This window comes from Talpa europaea (genome assembly GCF_964194135.1).
Source record: "Talpa europaea genome assembly, chromosome: 2".
NCBI lineage: Eukaryota > Metazoa > Chordata > Mammalia > Eulipotyphla > Talpidae > Talpa > Talpa europaea.
The window spans coordinates 134,625,500-134,647,604 of NC_140068.1; the positions used below are offsets into that span (position 1 = coordinate 134,625,500).

Genomic DNA, 22,105 nt, shown 5'->3' on the forward strand with positions numbered 1-22,105 from the left:
AAGGGGAGGGCAGAAGGTGAGAGCCAGTGGTTTCATATTTGAGAAACGACCCACAAAAGGCACTCACTATTTCCCTGGAGTGTGTGGATGGAGGCCAGGCTAGGATATCTATGCCCTAGGCAAAAGATGTGGGTCAGCAGTGAGTCTCTACCGCAAAGGCTCCTTTGCACTATCAGATGTAAGGAAGGGAGCATTACTTCTCATAAGAGTGGTAAATCTGGGGAAAAATTCCAGTGTCCATTATATTCCTGCATTAGAATAAATGCCCAAGTGAAATCTTTCCAAAATACGTTTTACAAATTATTATTATACTTATCATATATCATAATTATGTATTTGTATATCTATGTCCCTGAGGGGTTCTAAAACTTTTCAGGCATAAAAATTATATTTTATATTTGGATTTAGATCTCAATTTATCTATCACCTTAACATTTCTCTCCACTTCCTACTTACAAAGTCCATACCTAGTACAATTCCTGGTACATGAAAACCAACCAAGAAATGCCCTTTGAGAAAATGAATTCTATCATCGTCATGGTCAAGGTTCATATTATTCTTCAGCTCTCTACACTCTGAGTTTTCCCACTGAGTTCATGATTTTGCTGACTATTTTGGACTACACAATATTTTCTTTACTGAATTCTTTACATCTTTGTTTCTTAAAGTGTAGATCAGAGGATTAAGGCTGGGTGTAATGATCGTGTAAAAGAGAGTAATGAACTTCCCCTCATCTTGGGATGTGCTATTCTGTGGTTTCATGTACATATAAATGAGTGTTCCATAAAACAGAGCCACCACTGTGAGGTGGGAGCCACATGTGTTGACGATCTTACTCCACCTCGATGTTGACTTGATCCTCGTCACAGCACGAGTGATAACTCCATAGGAGATAAGAATAAGTGATAGAGGCAAGAGAAGAAATATCACTCCAAGAGTCGTGACAACAATCTCAATTACTTTTGAATAAACACAAGCCATCTTGACCAGTGCTGGCATCTCACAGAAAAAATTATCCACCTCTCGGTTGCCACATCTTGGCAACTTCAAAGTCAAAGAGCAAAGAATTAAGGCACTTCCAAGACCACCTAACCAGGAAACCACCACCATCTTCTGGCAGAGCTGAGGGTGCATGATCACTGTGTAGTGAAGAGGCTGACACACGGCGGCATAGCGGTCATAGGCCATCACAGCCAAGAGGAGACATTCGGTGGCTCCCAAGTCAAGGGCAAAGAAGAACTGGAGCACACACCCTCCATATGTAATTGATTTCTTTGGACCCCAAAGATTTACTAACATCTGGGGGACGATGCTAGTTGTATAACAGAGATCCAAAAAAGACAAATTGGATAGGAAGAAATACATGGGCGTATGGAGTTGGGGATCCAGGTAAGACAGAAGAATGATGGTGGTGTTTCCTACCAGAGTCACTAGGTAGGAGATGAAGACCACCCCAGAGATGACCTGTTCTAACTGAGGTTGATCAGAAAACCCCAGAAGGATGAAGTCTTTTCCATAACTTTCATTGCTTGTTTCCATTCCTTCTCAGGAAAGACTAGAAAACAATAGCATAGGAATAAAAAATATTATCAATCTTCTGTAGATCTAAACTTTTAAAGTTTTTTTCTGGATATCCAAACCTCTCTGGTGTGCTTTCTCCCATTTGGAACCTCAATTTTAACATTTTCCCCTGTGTTTTGTGCCCAAAGCCTCTCCACGTTTAAGTGTGTTTAGAGAAGTTTCTAAAATAGTGGGTGAAAGGGCATCATATGCTATGTCGCCCATGGTTCCAGTTATTTTGATTAAATAATAAATACTTACATTCAATTATATAAATTTAAGGGTGGGTATATTTTGAGGAATTTTTCATTCTTGAAACTATGATATAACCTTCATTTGATTATGACAAATCTTCCCCCTGTCAAAGGAGTTGAGCTAGGAGAAAAATAAAGTATTTCATTTCATATGAAAATTCCACCTTATGTTCTTCTAATCATCTAATTCCAACATTATAACCATAAGTGTAATTATCTTGACCACAGGTTTCTTTTCCTATTTTTCTTCCTATTCAACATGCCAGACACTTTATTCACATAAGTTTTTATGCTCCCTACTACAGTGCCCTCATTGTATGCATATATTTTTGGTATCACAATAAATAACCGTTTTTTTTTTTTTAAAGTACTAGGGTGCAAATACTGGGGGGTAGGCCAGAGGTGTGGGGGGGGGGTAAGAGGATTCACCAGAGACAGAGTGGGGAGCAGAACAGGCAGATTGACTGAAATACACTGCTGAGGGGAGCAGCAGGTGAGACAGGAGAGGTCTGCTACACCATGTGGGTAGCTCCTGGCCTGGGATTGAACTTGTGCTGCATTGACTGGTGATAGATTAATAGCACTGATATTTTAACCCCTACACCACCAGAGTGGCCCAATAAATAATCTTTTATTATTGACCTTTATTTACATGACCAGAGGTCATGTTTCTTTGAACATCATCATTACCATTAACCATCTAATTGCCTTATTGATTAGTTGTAAATTAAAAATTGAACTAATTCCAGATGTAGTAGGTCACTGCACCCACATAGAAACCCTCTGTTGTTCTTACTCACGTGGCCATTCAGCAAAACTAGCAAGACAGGTGATTCTAAAGAGCAGCTTATTAAATAATCAGTGAGCTGTTTTTCCTGGTGGGGATTACTAATATAAGAGTCGATCCTCTGGTAGTTAATCTCCAGGCGCAAGGGGTTAAGATGCAACCTATGAAGCTAATCGCAGCCACTGCAGCACGAGTTCGATCCCTAGCCAGGGAGCTACCCACATGATGCAGCAGACCTGGCCTGACTCACCCACTGCTCCCCTCAGCAGTGTATTTCAGTCAATCTGCCTGTTCTGTTCCCCTCTGTCTCTGGTGAATCCTCTCACTCCTCTTACCTCTGGCTTGTACCCCTGTTCTCGTATGCATAAATAAATAAATCTTCAAAAGCTGTAAAGAAATAACATGAAAAAAATAAAGAATATGGATAAGGGGTAATGATGACATCCAGCTCACTACTTATGATCCTGTATCATATGTTCAAATGGATGAATGTTTAATAAATGATTAATTTATACATTTTTTTATCCATATGATTTCTGACTACGAACTTCACATGTAGATTACTTTATATTTGCTGCAGTCACAGTAAAATAAGTAAAGTTAAATGACCTACAGCATGTCACTGTTGTAAGACTTTTAGTTAGCACTTTATACTGTTATAGTCATGAAGAAGGAACTGTTATAAACAAGTAATCAAGACAGAGATGTCTTTACAAAATGAAATTTTCATTTAATTAATGAATGCCCAGTTTTTAAGTAGCAGGAGACCAGCTAAGTTAAACCTAGTGCTTAGTGCATAGGACTCAGATGCTTCAGATGAAAACCCAACTTCTCGTCTGGATGGACCATGTCCTTGGGTATTCAATCATTTAATCTGTTTGTGTACCATGTTCTTCATCTGTTAAGTGAAGATACCTCCATTTCTTCAAATGGAGGTGTGAGGGCTAATATTGTGAAAACACTTGAACTATACTTGGCTCAAATTTCTAAAAATTAAAATCTATATTCACTTATTCACTTATAATATTATTCTATCTATTCTTGCTATTCTTGAATGCTTCATATTTCACTCTGATGTTTTTACCATGATGGTCTAGAAATAATTTGAATGCTGATTTTTTTGGGCATAACTTTAAAATGAACATAGTTAGGTTCATAAAATGCCCACAAATACACTGAACATACTGAATTGATGCACCTCAGAGACAGGTCGGGACTTGACTTCCCAAACACTTTGATTATAAAGTGCACTTGACTTTTTTGGGGGACAACTTAAGGTTGAGATAGTGGGAATGAAGGCCATGGAAGTTTAAAGTGGAAATGGATCTTAGAAGCTGTGACTCCAGTGTCTGCCCTGCATAAAAGGTCCTTTCAGAGAATGTCCACACAGTTTCCTTTCTCATCATTTTAGTAACAGGGAAGTCAGTTGCACACAAGAAGTCTGTTCTATTTAATCTATGCCTCTCCCTTACCTGGTTCGATGAACTCAAATGTGCTTCATTGTAACAACAGGGATTGGCTCTTTTTCTTTACCTGGAGATAACACAATAATAAAGAGTTTCTTAAAAAAAGTTTGATTATAAAATAAAACATGCACACAGACTAAAAATAAAAATAAGACTGGGTGATTTAAGGAGTGTATTTTGTAATTAAGCCAAGGTCAAGAATTACAACATTGCCCTCCATCTCAGGAGCTTAACTTAGTGCCTCATCCTAACCCTTCCCTGTCCCCCAATATATCCACTCTCCTGAATTATGGTAACCACCTCCTTGTGTTTTAATAATTACCAAAAAGGATATCATTAGACAACGTTGTTTAATTTGGGTAATTAAAATGTTTATATGTCTTTGAGTCTCTTTGAGTATTAGGCTCTCTTATGAAATATATTGTTAGATTCAAGTTCCCGGAATAAGTACCTAGACAATTGTCAGCCATTCTTCACATTGTGAGATCTTTAATTATATTTTTAGTTTCTACCCAGGCACACTCATGGTTTATCAAAGGCCTGAGATTAGTGAGCTCAAAAGAAGACAAAGTTCCTCCTAAGCTCAGAATAAAGAAGTGTGGACATCTATGATCTATATACATTTAAAATAATGTAAGTTAGTAAATGAAAAACACTGATTCAATTTAAGCTTTGGGTCACATAAGGCCCCAGGAATCCATATTAGAAGTGCTGCTAAGTCAGGAATTACACTTAATGTAAGTTAATGCTGTAAATGCAACTATGAAAGTTTTCCCACTATGTTTGTTTGTTTTTATCTTTTTAAAAAAGATTTATTTATTTATGCATACAAGAACTGGGGTATAGGCCCAGAGGTGTGTGTGTGTGGGTGAGAGGATTCACCAGAGGCAGAGTGGGGTACAGAACAGGAAGACTGACTGAAATACACTGCTGAGGGGAGCAGTGGGGAGACAGGAGAAGTCTGCTGTGCCATGTGCGTAGTTCCCTGGCCGGGGATCAAACTTGAGCTGAAGTGGCTGTAGACAGCTTCATAGGTTGTGTCTTAACCCCTTGTGCCACCAGGGAGGCCCTACTTTTATCTTTTTGGTTAACATTTTCTGTATTATACACCTTGGTTCACACATTTTAGAAATTATTTTAAATTTCATATAAAAGTCAATTTTTTATTCAAAATGATGTAAGCATGAACTAAAGAAATATATAACTAAAGAGCTAAAGAATATAACTAAAGAAATATAAAACAAAACTGTTTTGTTTTATTTGAAATCAAATGAATTTCATTTTGTTTGAATGTCACTTTTATTTTTTTCATGATATGAATTTCAGTTTCTAAAAATGTGGCCTATGTTTACATTTCACCTTTCTTCAGTAAAACTTAGGACAATGAACCAACATTTCTGAAACGTAATTTGAAAGTTTACAATGATGTGGAGAGAAAACGAGAACAATGATATTACATACTTTTAAAAATATTGTAAAATATATGAAAAGATTTTAAATGAATCATGTATTAATTTTAAAGTAAGAGGAATATTGCTGTAGCCATACAAAGTCAAAGCAAGGAGAGTCAATATAAAAATAGTTAAGACCCCAGACTCTAAAGTCAGACCTCTGACACTGTCTTAGCAAAACTCAGCCTCTTCCTCCTTGTGTTAACTTGAACAAACAGATTAGGTTTTTTTTGGTGGGACCTTTTCTGGTGGCTGGGGGACGAACCAGCGCTGCAGAGGCTGCGGCAGCCTCGCAGCCGAGCGCTCAACCACTGCGCCACCAGGGGAGACCCAAACTGATTAGCTTTTTAAAGCCTCAGTTTCCTCATCTGTAAACAGTTGCTGTAATAACACCTGCTTTTTAGGGTAGATGTGAAGAGGATTAAATGATATGGAAAATATAAAATCATTCAGTATGACTCTTGGTACATCATGAATATTCAGACCTTTCAAAATCCACTAACTGCTCTTGTTGAAATTTAATATAATCCTCGTTCCTGAGAGGCCAGTAGTAACCAATTTTTTTCTATTTTACACTCCTTCCCCATTTTTCCGTTAATGTTAGACTGAGCAGATGCTGCCTGAGATCTGTTTCCTACTCTGAGTCTTTTTTTCTATGGAAGAAAATATAGCAGAGAATACTCACCGCAGCAAAAACATTCGATTGTTTTTATATTTCCTCCACATAGAACACACAGTGGTCATGCTCTCATGGACTCCAAACATATGCATTTCTCATTAATATGAATCTTCCATTTTTTTGGTAATTGAGAAAAGTTCTTACTTGGCAAGTGAGCAAGTCTTGGAATTATGAGGTTTGCCACCAAAATGTTCAATACTAACACCCCAATCACATTTGCTTTGGATGCAACTGCTGAAGTAGCGTTTAATCAGTCTCTATTGGGGGTGATGGGGCAAATGTAAATGTGCTAGTGCTGGAAGAGGTGATGGATTAGGTTACTTAAATGTATTTTTGATAGACTATTCACAGTCTTTCAGGGTATACTCAGACACATGTGGTGGTCATTTGCAAGTTGATTAAGCAAGGAGAGCACCATAATTGGTCTGTGTAGTTGGGAAGCATATGTGCAATTCCAGCAGGGAAGCATATGTATAACTCCAAGGGTTACCATGTTAATGTGGTGTAGACCTTGGGGACAGATGCTCACAGAGGTGATTAACAAATCTATGCCTATGACCAGAGGTTTCTCCAAACAGCAATTTTCAGAAAAATTCCCTTAAGACATTAAAGACTTTTTTTTTTTTTTTTGGATTTTTTTCCATGGAAACAATTCAGAGATGGTTTAATTTACAAATTATATCAAATATTTGGTGACTACAGTATAAACCCTATCTATACAAGATGAACACATTCAATTAAAATTTGCTTTCATCCAGAGATAAGATAGGAGAAAACCAGGCAATTACATAGATTTGTGTTCACAGGAAAGAAGATAGTTGATTTTTCCAAAAATGATGGAATAATTAATTCTAGGTTCATGGCCATATCATTGTTGTTCCATTAAAATGATTAAAAATGAACACCTTGGAGGTTACCCCTCAATGAAGAACTGATTCATTATGGGTTCGGCTGCCTGTTTGCTGTCACACTCTCCTTCCTGCTTGACCCTCGGGGACATGATGATCTTGAATTTTGTGTCCATCACACACTTTCTTAGGATATAACTTGTAACCTTTATTCATACATTTTTAAAAAAATATTTATTTATTTATGCATACAAGAGCGGGGGTGCAGGCCAGAGATGCGGGGGTGGGGGGGTCAGAGGATTCACCAGAGACAGAGTGGGAAGAGAACAGGCAGACTGACTGAAATACACTGCTGAGGGGATCAGCGGATGGCCGGGGATTGAACTCATGCTGCCGAGGCTGCAGATTGCTTCCTAGTGTGGCGCTTTAACCCCTTGTGCCACCAGGGAGGCCCCATAACATATATGTTTATGCCTAAACGTCACGCATTTTGAAGTTGTGCTTTTTCTAAGCTTCCACAAAGGGTATATTTCCTATGTTCCTTTGGAAGTTTGTTTTTTCACTTTATTTTTGTTATTAAGTAGATTTTGCAATATAGTATGTGTAGCTGTGGCTCATTTAATTCCACTGCTGCAGGATATTCTACTGCATGAATATTTTGCAACCATTTTGTCTTCTCTCATTCATGGTCATTTTTGCTGATTTTTTTTTTTTTGCTTATATAAAGGATAAGTTATGATAAACATTTTTTAAAGATTTATTTATGTATGCATATAAGAACTGGGGTATAGGCCAGAGGTGCGGGGGGGTGAGAGGATTCACCAGAGATAGAGTGGGGAAACAGGCAGATCTACTGAAATACATTGCTGAGGGGAGCAGCGGGCGAGACAGGTGAGGTCTGTTGCACTATGTGGATCAGCTCCCTGGCCGGGGATCGAACTCTTGCTGTAGTGGCTGCGGAGAGCTTCATAGTGCTGAGGCTTAACCCGTTGTGCCACCAGGGAGGCCCTGATTATGCTTTTTTGCTCTCCTCCTCTATCCCTTGCCCCCCCACCCCATCTCCCTTGCCCCCTTGCCCCATCTCCCTCGTAACATCTGATCTCGAATCCTCCAGGATTTTTGCTGATATCCCATAGTTTTGGAAGTGTTTTTCATTGTCAAATTGTGTTACATGAATATCTATTATTTGATTTTAATTGTTCTGACTTCCTTGCTGGACATAATTCTTTCAAGTTGCCTCCATTACTGACCCCTGATTCCCTCCTTTCTTATGGGTATATAATACTCCACTGTGTGTAGGGACCACATTGCTTTGATCCATTTGTCTGTTGAAAGAGATTTAGGCTGCTCCCATGTCCCAGCTATTGTAAATAATGATGCATTAAATATTGTAGAACATATGATTTTTTTGGTGGTTTTGTTTTCTGTTTTCCAAAGAAGCCACACCAATTTGCATCCCCACCAACAGTGAATGAGAGTTCCTTTTTCACCACACTCTCACCAACATTTATGTAAGCCTGTGTACATAACGTCACTGTCCACAATTACCATGCTATGTACATTAGGGCCATTGGAGGGTCACCAAGTATTGTACTAAGATTTTTGTCACTCTTCCAAGAGTTGATTTTGTTCCTTGAAGTTACATTTCTGATGTATAGCTTACACTGGGATAAATAAAGCAGGATAGTGAATGTGACACAAACATTAACATATTGGAGTAAAGTAGGTGGAAACTGATTAAAAAGTTGGTTATTTTTGGACTCTGAGCCAATTTTCTTTCAGTCTTTTTATTCTTATAATTTCTAAACACATGCACACACACATATACATCTAAGGGATATTGTAAAAACTCTATAATATAATCCAATGAAAGAAAACTAAGTTACCCTTTGCTTATTGTTTTTCTAGTCTCAGCCATTTTGTATATCTTAATGTACAATAATCTGAAGAGGTAGCTCCACTGTTTCACAATGGACATTTGCCATATTTTGTATAATCAAACACATTCAATAGATTTATTAAAAACATTTCTTTAATCATACTACAGAACAATTTAGACACAGCAAATTCACACAAAAATATGAGACTCTATGCTTTGAAAAGCTTACTAATGCCTTTTCCTCAAACACATGTGCAAATAAAATGAGATAAGGCCATAATACTGATTTGGGCAGGTTTTGGAGGGAATTTAAAGAGTGGGTTGATGAGATTGGTAAGCACTTTTTCAGAGGAAGTGAGATTATAACTGAGTGCAGACAACTGAGTAGAGGCTTTAAGTGATAAATCAAATGTGTGTCAAGATTTGGGAGGCGTGCTTCTCACAAAGCCAACTTGATAATCATTTCCTGTACTGCCCCTATACCATTTTTACCCCTATACCATTCTCCTTTTTTCAGTATCAGTCCAACACTGTAAAGTGTGTATTGTATTTATGCTTTTCTCTTACCTTTGATAGCCTCATCTTCACTCAGATTCTTCACTTTTAGTAGGATTACACAACTGACAACTGTCAAATTACCCAAAAAATGAATTAAAAAACCCAAAGCAGTTGTCATTACAAAATTGCAGAACCACAGGAATCAGGCAGTGGTGAGGAAGACCATAGCTCCTTACTACACCCCAGGTTCAGCAATCAAATAAGAATGAAGGCATAGAGTGCCTCTGAAAAGACCAATCAAGGCCACTGAGAAGTGAGGGACAGTTCACTTGCAGAGAGGATTTTCATTCTCTGAAACAGGTATTTGTAGAGAAATTGGGTAGTTTATTCTCCAGCAGAGACCTTCGATGTTGAATGTAGTTGAGAATAAAATAAAGTAAAAAAAAGGTGATGTCACTAAATTTTTGTTTTGTCAAACGAGAGCATCAAGTTCTTTCAATAAGTTACTGTTTTCCACCACTATTATTCAATAAGAGAAAAAAAGTAGAAAGCAAAGCTCAAGAAGGTAGTATTAAGGAAAGAACAACTTTGTTTATTGGCTGTTTTGGATTTCAATTTATTTCCCTCTCATTTTGTTCACCTCCTACTTATTTGCATATTCAGTATTTAGTGCAAGTCTTAATATATCTCAATACCCAAAAACTGTGATTTGAATAAATGAATTGTTTTATCTTCTCATGTTAATAATCAATGTTATTTCCTAGCTCTTTTACTCTGATGATTCCCATCTAACTCAGGACTTTTCTACCACTTTCCTATACACAGCATTCTCTTTACTGCATTCTTTACATCTTTGTTTCTTAAAGAGTAGATCAGAGGGTTGAGGCCGGGTATGATGATTGTGTAAATGAGAGCAATGAACTTCCCCTCATTTTGGGATGTGCTATTATTCTGTGGCATCAAGTACATAGAAATAGCTGTTCCATAAAACAGAGCTACCACTGTGAGGTGGGAACCACATGTGTTGAGGATCTTACGCCATCTTGATGCTGACTTGATCTGCATCACAGCATGAATGATAACTCCATATGAGGTGAAAATAAGTGATAGAGGTAATAGGAGAAATATGACTGAAAGAGCAGAGAAAACACTCTGGATTACTTTTGAATAGATACAAGCCATCTTGAACAAATCTGTTATCTCACAGAAAAAGTTATCTACATTTTGGTTCCCACATCTTGGCAACTGCAAAGTCAAGGAGCAAAGAATTAAGGCACTTCCAAGACCACCTAACCAGGAAACCACCACCATCTTCCGGCATAGCTGAGGGTGCATGATCACTGTGTAGTGAAGAGGTTGACACACGGCTGCATAACGGTCATAGGCCATCACAGCCAAGAGGAGACATTCTGTGGCTCCCAAGTCAAGGGCAAAGAAGGACTGCAGCATGCATCCTCCATATGTAATAGACTTTACTGGACTCCAAAGATTTATCAGCATCTGGGGGATGATGCTAGCTGTATAACAGAGATCCACAAAAGACAAATTGGATAAGAAGAAATACATGGGTGTATGGAGCTGGGGGTCTAGGTTAGAGACAAGAATAATGGTGGTGTTTCCTACCAGAGTCACTAGATAGAAGACAGAGACCACCACAGAGATGATGCCTTCTAACTGGGGCCAGTCAGAAAATCCCAGAAGGATGAAGTCTGTTGTGGAACTTTTGTTGCTTGTGTCCATTATTCCTTATGAAAAGCTAGGAGACAACCATGGTAACAAAAAATTCCATCAGTATCAAAGAGAGATAAAGACCTGTGAGGGCTGTCACAGGTATCCAAAACTCACTGATGGCATGCTTTCCCTGGGACCTCTCCTTTAACATTTTCCCTTTGACAGTGCTCAAAATTTCTCCATACTTAACCAAATCCAGATTTGTTCTAAAATTAATATATTAAATCCACTCATACTAAATTACAAGTCACTGAAAAATCTTTCTATGCTGTGCTATCCATTGTTCTATATATACATATATGGTTAAATAATAAAATTATACAGTTTTTGAAGTGGCATATATTTTGAGAACTTGAACCTGCTTAAAACTGATAATAGCATCACATATAAGATCATGATAAACTTTTCCCTTATCAAAGGTGTTGAGGTAAAACATGAAATGATGTAGTTTCTTGGGATAAAATCCACCATTTGGTCATAGAACCACTTTCCATATTCAATCCACATTCTGCATCCGTCCATTATAATCCTAATCCCTATGACCACCAACCTCCTCCTCCTCATATCTTTCCTCCTTGTCAACATTGCAGACCCTGTTATTTTGTATGAACTCTGGTCTTCATTGTTACATCGAGCTTTCACTTAAGCATGTGTTTTTGATGCCAGAAAATATAATAATTTCATTATTAACCTTTATTTACATGTTCGGAGGCCATATTTTCCTTCAAATATCTCATGATTTTAGTACACTGTCTAATAGCCTAATTGATTTTGTGCAGAGTTAAAAATTGAACTAAATCTAGAACTATTAAGTCACCACATACACATAACAATTACCTGTGCAGCTCCTACTTACCTGGCCATTCTGCAAAATTAGCAGGTAGGTAATTCCAAAGAGCAGCTTATTAAACAACCAGATTCTCTCGATGGAATTCACCAACTATATCAGTGGATCCTTTGGTTGCTTTGAAACTCCATAGGAACATGACTTCACTTCAACTTTAAAGACAGAAATACGGGATAAGGGGATATCCATCTCACCTTCATGGTTCTGTATCATATGATTAGTTAGATGGAATGTTTTATGTTTGAATTAATTTGCAAATTTTTAAAATAATGTCTCATTGAGGTAACATTGTGCTATACCATTTTATAAATCCAGGTGTGCATCGTGAAAAATCAACATCTGGGGCCTCCCTCATGGCGCAAGGGGTTAAGCACAGCTCTTTGTAGCAGTCTGCAGCCTCTGCAGCACGAGTTCGATCCCTGGCCGGCCAGGGAGAAACCCTCATGGCGAGGCAGACCTCTCCTGTCTGCTCGCTGCTCCCCTCAGCAGTGCGTTTCGGTCAATCTGCCTGTTCTGTTCCCCACTCTGTCTCTGGTGGATCCTCTCACCCCCTGCATCTCTGGCCTGTATCCCAGTTCTTGTATGCATAAATAAATCTTAAAAAAAATCAACATTTGTATATATACTATATTAACTTCACCACTAAGAGTTCTGCTCTGTTCTTCACCATCCATTTGCTTTTCTTTACCTGACTGGCCCATTCCCCTTTGCCGTTCCCAGCTAGAAAGCAGTGTGCCCTTGGGGAACAATTTAACCTGTTTGTAGACCTGGTTCTTTATATGTTATTTTAAGATAATACTCCCCGGTGGGAAAGATGTGAAGTTTAATATTTGTGAAAACATTTGGATCTGTGGTAGGTTCACATTTACTTCTTCTGCAGTGCTGTTTCGATTCTTGGCCGGCCAGGGAGAAACCCACATGGGCACGGCAGAGCTCTCCTGTCTAGCTTGCTGCTAGACAGTCAGCAAGGATTTCGGTATTCTGCGGAAATTTTGGCAGTATTTCGGTCAGTCTGCCTGTTTTGCTCCCCGCTCTGTCGCTGTTGAATCCTCTCACCCTCCCATGCCTCTGGCCTGTACCCCAGCTATTGTATAAATAAAATAAATCTTTAAAAAAAATTAAAACACCTCCCTAGCTATGATTTCCTTTCATTTCTGCTTCTCACTTTGAATGTTGAGCTCAGATGCCTCTTTGTAACACCCAGACACCAGCTCTTTTTATTCTGTAAATAACAGTGTAAGTCAATTTCAAATGACTTCATTGTTATAAGTTTTGTTAGAAGTTAAACCATGGACACAGAGTGCCTCCCTGGTGGTGCAGCGGTTGAGCATTGGGTTGCGAAGCTGTCCGCAGCCTCTGCAGCGCTGGTTCTATCCCTGGCCACTGGCAAGGGTCCCACATAGCGTGCAGACCTCTCCTGCTGCCCGCTGCTCCCCTCATCAGTGTACTTCGTCACTCTGCCTGCTCTGTTCTCCCCTCTGGCTCTGGTGAATTCTCTCACCCTCCCACGCTTCTGACTGTACCCAGTGCTTGCATAAATAAATAAATAAATAAATATTTAAAAAACAAACAAACAAAAAATATGGACACAGAAAAAAAGAAATAAATATGGATGATAAGGTGCATATAGAAACTAACACCCAGGTCAAGAATTACAACATTAGGGCCTCCCTGGTGGCTCAAAGGGTTAAGACACAAACTGTGAAGCTCACTGCAGCCACTGCAGCACAAGTTCAATGCCTGGCCAGGGAGCTACCCACACGGCACAGCAGATCTCTCCTGTCCTACCCGCTGCTCCCTTCAGCAGTGTATTTCAGTAGATCCGCCAGTTCTGTTTCCCACTCTGTCTCTGGTGAGTCCTCTCACCCCCCACAACACAACTCTGGCCTGTACCCCAGTTCTTGTATGTATAAATAAATAAATCTTCAAAAAAAAAAAAGAATTACAACATTGTCTACCACGTAGGAGCTTCTCTTAGTGCCTCACCCCAATTATAACCCTTCCCAGTCCCCCAAGTATCCACTCTCCTGATTTATAGAGATCACCTCCTTGTATTTTAAAAGCTAATTATCCAGAAGTGCATCTCTAGACAATATTGTTAGTTTGGCTCATGAACATGTTTATGTCTTTTCGTCTCTTATTTTTAGGATTTATTCTCAAATATACTGCTAGAACTTGGTTCTCAGACCCAGTGCCTAGACCATGGGCAGCTGCTCCTGACCCTGTGGAGTCTTGAAATTTAAAAGTGAATGTGATATTGAAAATGAGACGTAGAGCTTTTGCTAAAGAAAAAGATGTTCATAAAGATGTTCATTAAAGATGCTCATTAAATGTTACATTTAATTGCACTTAGTTTTTCATATTTAATGATATGGACACAATTTCCAATACCAGGATAATTTTACATGTTGCTATCTTCAGTGAAAAATAAGATAAATGGAGTCTCCCTGGTGGCGCAAGGGGTTAAGACACAATCTACGAAGATATCCGCAGCCACTGCAGCATGAGTTCGATCCCCTAGCGGGCCAGGGAGCAACCCATATGGCACAGCAGACCTCTCCTGACTCACCCACTGCTCCCCTCAGCAGTGTATTTCAGTTGATCTGCCTGTTCTGTTCCCCACTCTATCTCTGGTGAATCCTCTAACCCCCCATACCTCTGGCCTGTACCCCAGTTCTTATATGCATAAATAAATAAATAAATATTAAAAAGAAAAAGAAAAATAAGATGAATGGACCAATCATATTTAAGCATAACTTGAGTCTATGTAATGATAGGGAGAGAAACGTAGACACAGAATCTCACAGTTGTCTAACACTATGTATTTTTTATTAACTGCAAAGTTCTACATATTGCTGTGCTCCCACAAAGTCCAAGTATAAAGAAACAATATAGAAACAGGCAAGACCCCAGCCTCTAGAGTCAGACCAGCTGAGGTTATATTAGAGCAAAACCCAGCCACTCATTCCCTCACTGTGAACTTGAGCAAATGACTTAACTCCTTTCAGTATCAGTTCTCTGATCTGCAAATAATTATTCTAATATCACCTAAGGCTCTAAGGAAGATTAAATGTGTTATTAAATATAAACTATTATTAACATGACACTTGGCACAGAGAAAGCATCAGTAACTTCAAACACCACTCACTGCTGTTGTTGAAATTTAATGTGTTCCTCATTCCTGACAAAGAATTAATATATTGGTGTTTATAACTCATACAACTCTCCTATTTTTCCTTTCATGTTAGAATGGGGCTTATGCTATCTGAGATTTATGTCATGTAGGACATGTTTCTCCTTCATGTCTTTTTCTCAGGAGATGGCAGAAAATACTTACCAGAAGGCAAAAATATTACTGTGTATTGTATTCATCAGGGTAGTACTCACAGAGTCTTCCTTGATGTAGTCCAAACACACTCATTTTCCATTAGGATCACCCTTCCTTTCATGGATAAATCAGAAAAATTATTACTCATCTCAGTACTGAGTGTCTGAAATATTGAATTAGCCACCAGTTTTTTATATTAAAACTGCAATTACATTTACCTTTGAATGCAAATGCTGAACTAAGATTTAATAGAAGTCTCTAATGAGGCTGATGGAGCTAAATTAAAGGTGGGACTGGTGGGTGAGTTGATGAATTGGGTTTAATTAAAATGTATTCTTGCCAGGATATTTGTGGCATATGTGACCATCAGGCATATTTGTAGGGATATTTCTGCCTAATGAAACAGACAGTAGTATATGGTCTGTCTGTACTGCAGGAATCATTACCAGGTAGCAGGGAAGTATTTATGTACAAACCTAAAGGTTTCTGTGTTGATGGGATTTAGACCTTGGAGACTGGCACTGCACACAGGTGATTAAGAAATCTACGACTATTCAAGGATGCAAAATAATAATAATATGTCATTAATTTTTTAAAAAGGAGAAATCTATGACTATGATAGAGGTTTCTCCAAAAAAGTTTTATGAAAAATTCCCTTAACACATTAGGTTTCATGTTTTACTTTTATTTTTAGATTTCTTACATTAGAATTAACTTCAGAATAAATTGACTTATGTATTATATTAAATCTGCTATTGATGGTTGAAGATGTGAAAAATTATGTATAAAAAGTAACACATTTAGGGCCTCTGCAGTGGGTTGAGTGCAGTGCTGTGAGGCTATCGGCAGTCTCTGCAGTGCCAGTTCGATTACCGGATGGCCAGGGCGTGTCCCACATAGCGCAGCAGGCCTCTCCTGTTGCCCCCACTGCTCCGCTCAGCAGTGTATTTCATCAGTCTGCCTGTTCTTTTCCCGCTCTGTCTCTGGTGAATCCTTTCACCCTCCCGCACCTCTGGCCTGTACCCCAGTTCTTGTATAAAAATAAATCTTTAAAAAAGTAACACATTTAATTTTCATTTGATCTATTGAACAGGTACAATATCAATACTTTGGAAAAATACAAGCAAATACCTAGAAGTTGAGTCTACAAGAGGGAAAATATTTAACTTTAAATAATTATAGAGTAATCATAATTCTAGATTCAGGAGCCACATCATCAATATTTCATTTTCAATGAATTAAAAATAGCACCTTGAGGAAAAGGACACTTATTCCCTGTTGGTGGGAATGCAAACTGGTACAGCCTCTATGGAAAATGGTATGGCTATTCCTTGAACAACTAAAAAATGGAAATACTATATAATCCAGCAATTCCACTTATAGGTATCAATATTTATCTGAAGAACATGAAAACACTAATATGAAAAGACTTATACACCCATATACTCATAAGAGCATTATTCATAATATCCCAGGCATGCAATCAACCTAAATGCCCATCAACAGATAATTGAATAAAGAAATTCTGGTATATAGACTTAATGGAATACTCTTCAACTGTTAAAAATGATGAAATATTGCCTTTTGGGAAAATATGAATGGATCTTGAGGTGATTAAGCTTAGCAAAATAAGTCAGAAAATGAAAGACAATTATGGGATGGTTTCACTCATCTGTGTAGTATAATAACCAAGGAAAACAAACTAGAAAAACACAAAAATCCCCTGGACTCTGAAAAGTATGATGGTTATCAGATTGGGCAGGAGGGAAAATGGCAGAAGGGGGTAAAGGAAGTAACATGAGAGTGGGCATTGAAACTTTGGTGGGGTGGCAGGAGAAACAAGTGTATATGTTGAAGTATGAAGTTGAATTCTCCAAATTATGTAGTTTTGTAAATGAATGGCAAATAATACAATTTGATCAGAAAAAATAATACCATGAATACCCTGAGCTTACAATCAGTTCAAAAATTTACTTGGAAACTTACTAGTTAGAGCTTCCTATATCATTTTTTATTCTCTTTTCTTTCTGGTGTCCAGGAAATGATAATCTTGAATTTTGTGTTCAATACACACTGTCTAGGATATAATTTATATATTAGCATACACACCTACTTAGCATGCTTTTTAAAAAAGATTTTATTTATTTATTTAAAGATTTATTTATTTATGTATACAAGAGCTGGAGTAAAGGCCAGAGATGTGTGTGTGTGTGGAGAGGGTTAGTGAGAGGATTTACCAGAGACAGAGTGGGGAACAGAACAGGCAGATTGACTGAAGTACACTGCTGAGGGGAGCTGCGCGCAAGTCAGGAGAGGTCTGCTCTGCCATGTGGGTAGCTCCTTGGTGGGGATTGAACTCATGCTGCAGTGGCTGCAGAAAGTTTCATAGGTTGTGTCTTAACCCCTTGCACCACCAGGGAGCCCCAAGAACTATCAAATTTTATTAAAAAGCCTTAAAGAAGTACTCAGTAAATAAAGCTATAGCTCATGTGTAATGGCATACTGTACATTGATGACCACTTTAAGTACTTAACACTCTCATCACCTCATATACTTACCATTTTTTTTTTTTGTGGTGGTCTCTTAGCAACTTTTAAGTATCTAATGAGCATTGTTAACTCCTCTCAACTTGTGACCATGAACTTCAGACCTAGGGTGCTTTATATTTATATTGTGTTGTGGCCACTGTATTTCTACAAAATAAAGTAATACCTATAGTGTAACATAAGTATTTTAGTTAGAACTTTATAATGTTTAATTATAAAGAAGTTTATGATTAACAAGTAATGAGAGAGCTGTAGTATTTGTCAATTCAAAGAGTTTATTTATTTTAATTTCATTAGTGAGTATCCAGGATGTGACCTAACTTGAACATTGTGCTTAAGCTTGAAGATTGTGGACTCATGCTTTGAATCAAATCTCAAATTCACACTTAGAAGCAATATGTTGATGGGAAATTACTGAACATCTTTTTAGACAAGTTTCTTTATATATTAAGTGAAGATGGTAAAATATCCTTGTTGTCCAACCACTATGGAGAACTGTGTGGAGATTTCTTGACCTACTAAACATAGAGCTTCCATAGGATCCAGCAATTCCACTCCTAGGTATTTACCCAAATGACACAGAAACAGTAATTCCAAAGGGCACCTGCACACCTATGTTTATAGCAGCACTATTTACAATAGCTAAGCTATGGAAGCAACCCAAATGCCCAAAAATAGATGACTGGATCAAGAAGATGTGGTACATATACACAATGGAATATTACTCAGCATTCAAAAAAGATAAACACATACAGTTTGTAGCAACATGGATGGAATAGAAGGGATCATGCTCAGTGAAAATAAGTCAGAAAGAAAAAGAAAAATATCGGATGGTCTCACTCATGGCAGGAATTTAGAAAACCCAAATAAGAGAACAGTAAAAAGACTAATCAATACAAAGTAAAAATCAAAATCAACAAGCAACTATAAACCAGAGACACACTACGGGGGTTGGGGGGATGGGAGGGGCGGGGAAAGGAAGGATTAGAGTCAAAATATAACCAAAATGAAAATGCATACATTATGCAAAGATGAAAAAAGATGTAAGAATTATATAAAATAAAATTTTTAAATAAAAAAGAGTTACTTTTTCTGAAGACATTTAGAACTGTAGTTTCATACTATTTTTAAATTAAAAATAGCATTATTAATTTATTACAGAGTTAAAAATTGAATCAAATCTAGACCCATTAGGTCCACATGTTTTGGTGGTGGGTCATACATCTGAAGAGTTATGAACCTGTGCCCCCAGATCATATACAGTGATGTAAACCATTGTTACCTCAATAAAAATAATGCAATTTTAAAAAAGAGAAAATTCCTCTGATGTCTTGGAGACCAGATATATGCATCGATAGGGAATGATGGCATGAATATGCCTGAATTATCATACAAAAGCACATTTAAGAATATATCTCATCATTTTTCATGCAAAATGATAGCAAATGTAACACTAAGAACACAACTATCTGTTATGAAAAAAAGCATCAAGAGTACAGACTCATATTTTTAATAAATTGCATAGTTAAAAATCTTTCTGTTCATATGATAACTCTCTCTACCCATCATTCCATTGATTTTCAAAAAAGATTTATTTATTTATGCATACAAGAGCTGGGGTGTAGGCCAGAGGTGTAAGGGAGGGGTGAGAGGATTCACTGGAGACAGAGTGGGGAGCAGAACAGGCAGATCTACTGAAATACACTGCTGAAATACACTGCAGGCGATACAGGAGAGGTCTGCTGTGCCATGTGGGTCACCTCCCTGGCTGGCTGGGGATCGAACTCATGCTGTAGTGGCTACGGATAGCTTGATAACGCTGTCTTTAACCCCTGTGCCACCAGGGAGACCCCCAGGATATTTGTAGTATTTTAATGTAGTCTTGTTAGACACACATGTAGGGAGATTTCTGCCTATTTAAGCATAAAGAGCAGTATAAGGTCTGTCTGTACTGCAGGTATTACTAAGCAGCGGGTAAGCATTTATGTACAATTCTAAAGGTTACTGTGTTGATTTGGTGTAGACCTTGGGGACAGATGCTCACAGAGGTGATTAAGAAATCTATGACTATTATCAGAGGCTTCTCCAGACAATAATTTTATGAAAAGCTCCCTGAAGACATTAGCTTTCATGGTTTCCTTTTATTTTTGGATTCTTACACAGAAATTAATTTTAGAGATGGATTTTTTTATGTTATATTAAAATTGCTAGCAAAGATTGAAAATATAGCATGAACCATGTCTATAAAAATGGACACATTTAATTGTAGATTGGTATATTCAGTGGGTATACATTGTAGAAATACAGGTAGTTACCTAGGTGTTGTATCCACATGAAGGAAAATACTTGATTTAGAAATGATTATGGAGTAACCATAATTTTAGGTACATGAACAATATCATCCTAGTTCTACTTTTAAGGAATTTAAAAATTACATGAATACCTTGGAGGATGCCATTCATTTTAGAACTGGAAATTTGCTAATAATGAAGTTACTTGACTGACCTTCAGGGAAATCATGATCTTGAATTTTGCATTCGATACCCTTGCTTTAAGATATTGTTCCTATAGCAACACACTTATACATATAGGGATGATTAAATAGTGTTTAATATAAAATTTAGTTTTTAAAAATGTACCTAAAGGGGCGTGTTTGAGATGTTTTCTTTTTTCACTTGACATTTTGTTCCTAATGTTATCCAATAAGTTTGTGTAGCCTGGTTTCTTTATTTCTAGTACTGTGTAATATTCTACTGAGTGAATATTTTACAATCATTATATATATTCTTTAATTGATGTGCATTTCATTTTTACTGTTCACAGCTTTTGACTCATCTGAAGGACTAAATTATGAAACACAATTTTGTAGATGTCTCTTGGAACATCTTTGTAAGAATGTCCTTAGGGTATATACAATGGAGAGGAATTGCATTATTTACAAGCCATTTCCTCTCAAAGTGGATCAATTTATTTTATCTTAAATAGGTATAGATAAGTCCATTGCTCTACATTTTCCCCAACACTGGGCCTGACAGACTTTTAAATTATTGCTAACTGTAAGATTCTATTTTTTTGACACTTTTTTTTAAGATTTATTTAATTATATAAGAATCGGGGTACAGGCCAGATGTGCAGGAGAGTGAGAGGACAGAGAAAGAGCAGGGAATAGAACAGGCAGACTGATGAAATACACTGCTGAGGGGAGCAGCGGGTGAGACAGGAGAGGTCTGCTTCGCCATGTGGGATTCTTGTGACCTTGATTTTTATTTCTCTTATAGTGAGATTGAGTAAGTCTTCAGATAGTTACTGCTATGTATAATTTCTTTTCTATGAAAAATATATTTATATATTCTGGCAATTTTTCTATCACATTTTTTTCTTATTAATTTATAGGGAGTCTTTATATCTGCTTTTAATTCTGTGGATTATGTGCCCTGCAAATATTTTCTCTGTTTCTTGTCAATATTTTCTGCTTCTTTCTTCATCTATACATGGAAGAATCTTTTTACTAAGATTCTTTAAGACATCCTCCCCTAGTCTAATGTCAGAAAGATATTAACCTTATAATTCTTCCTAAAAGTTTTATGTTTGTATCTCAATCCACCTGGAGATAATTTATGCATATAGTAGAAAATGAGGATTCAAATTAACTTTTTTGATATGGATAATAAAATTCCAGCTTAATTTATTGAAATATTTCTTCTTTTCCCAAGGAGACCATAATGCCTCTCAATATCTCAAAGTTATATGCATGTGTGTGTGCTGGAGGATGCTGGTGTTTTCAGACCTTGTGTTCTGCTCCACTGCTCAACTTGTCTTTTTAAATACCAATGTCATCTTGTGTCAATTATTCCATATTTATTATAAATCTCAATATTTGTTCATGCAAGGGGTTATAATATTCTTCAACAGTGTCTTGCTATTTTTTAAAAAAGATTTATTTACTTATGTATACAAGAACTGGGGTACAGGCCAGAGGTGTGAGGGGTGAGAGGATTCACCAGAGACAGAGTGGGGAACAGAACAGGTGGATCAACTGAAATACACTGCTGAGGGGAGCAGCAGGTGAGACAAGAGAGGTCTGATGTGCCATGTGGGTATCTCCCTGGCCAGGGATTGAACTCGTTCTGCAGTGGCTGCGGATAGCTTCATAGGTTGCATCTTAACCCCTTGCGCCACCAGGGAGGCCCTGTCTTGCTATTCTTAACCTTTGCTACCTTACATACATTTT

At 37.6% G+C, this 22,105-nt stretch overlaps 2 protein-coding genes across 2 annotated transcripts; both read right to left on the reverse strand.

The window, feature by feature from the left end:
• Nucleotides 1–609: 609 nt before the first annotated feature.
• LOC311188345 (olfactory receptor 2W1-like) lies at nt 610–1,539 on the reverse strand (the record flags this gene model as incomplete). The annotated part of the gene is made up of 1 exon (XM_084259450.1): nt 610–1,539. One exon carries the CDS (start codon nt 1,537–1,539, stop codon nt 610–612), a length of 930 nt encoding a protein of 309 aa, XP_084115576.1.
• An 8,687-nt stretch (nt 1,540–10,226) lies between these two features.
• LOC311188346 (olfactory receptor 2W1-like) lies at nt 10,227–11,162 on the reverse strand (the record flags this gene model as incomplete). The annotated part of the gene is made up of 1 exon (XM_084259451.1): nt 10,227–11,162. One exon carries the CDS (start codon nt 11,160–11,162, stop codon nt 10,227–10,229), a length of 936 nt encoding a protein of 311 aa, XP_084115577.1.
• Nucleotides 11,163–22,105: the final 10,943 nt, after the last annotated feature.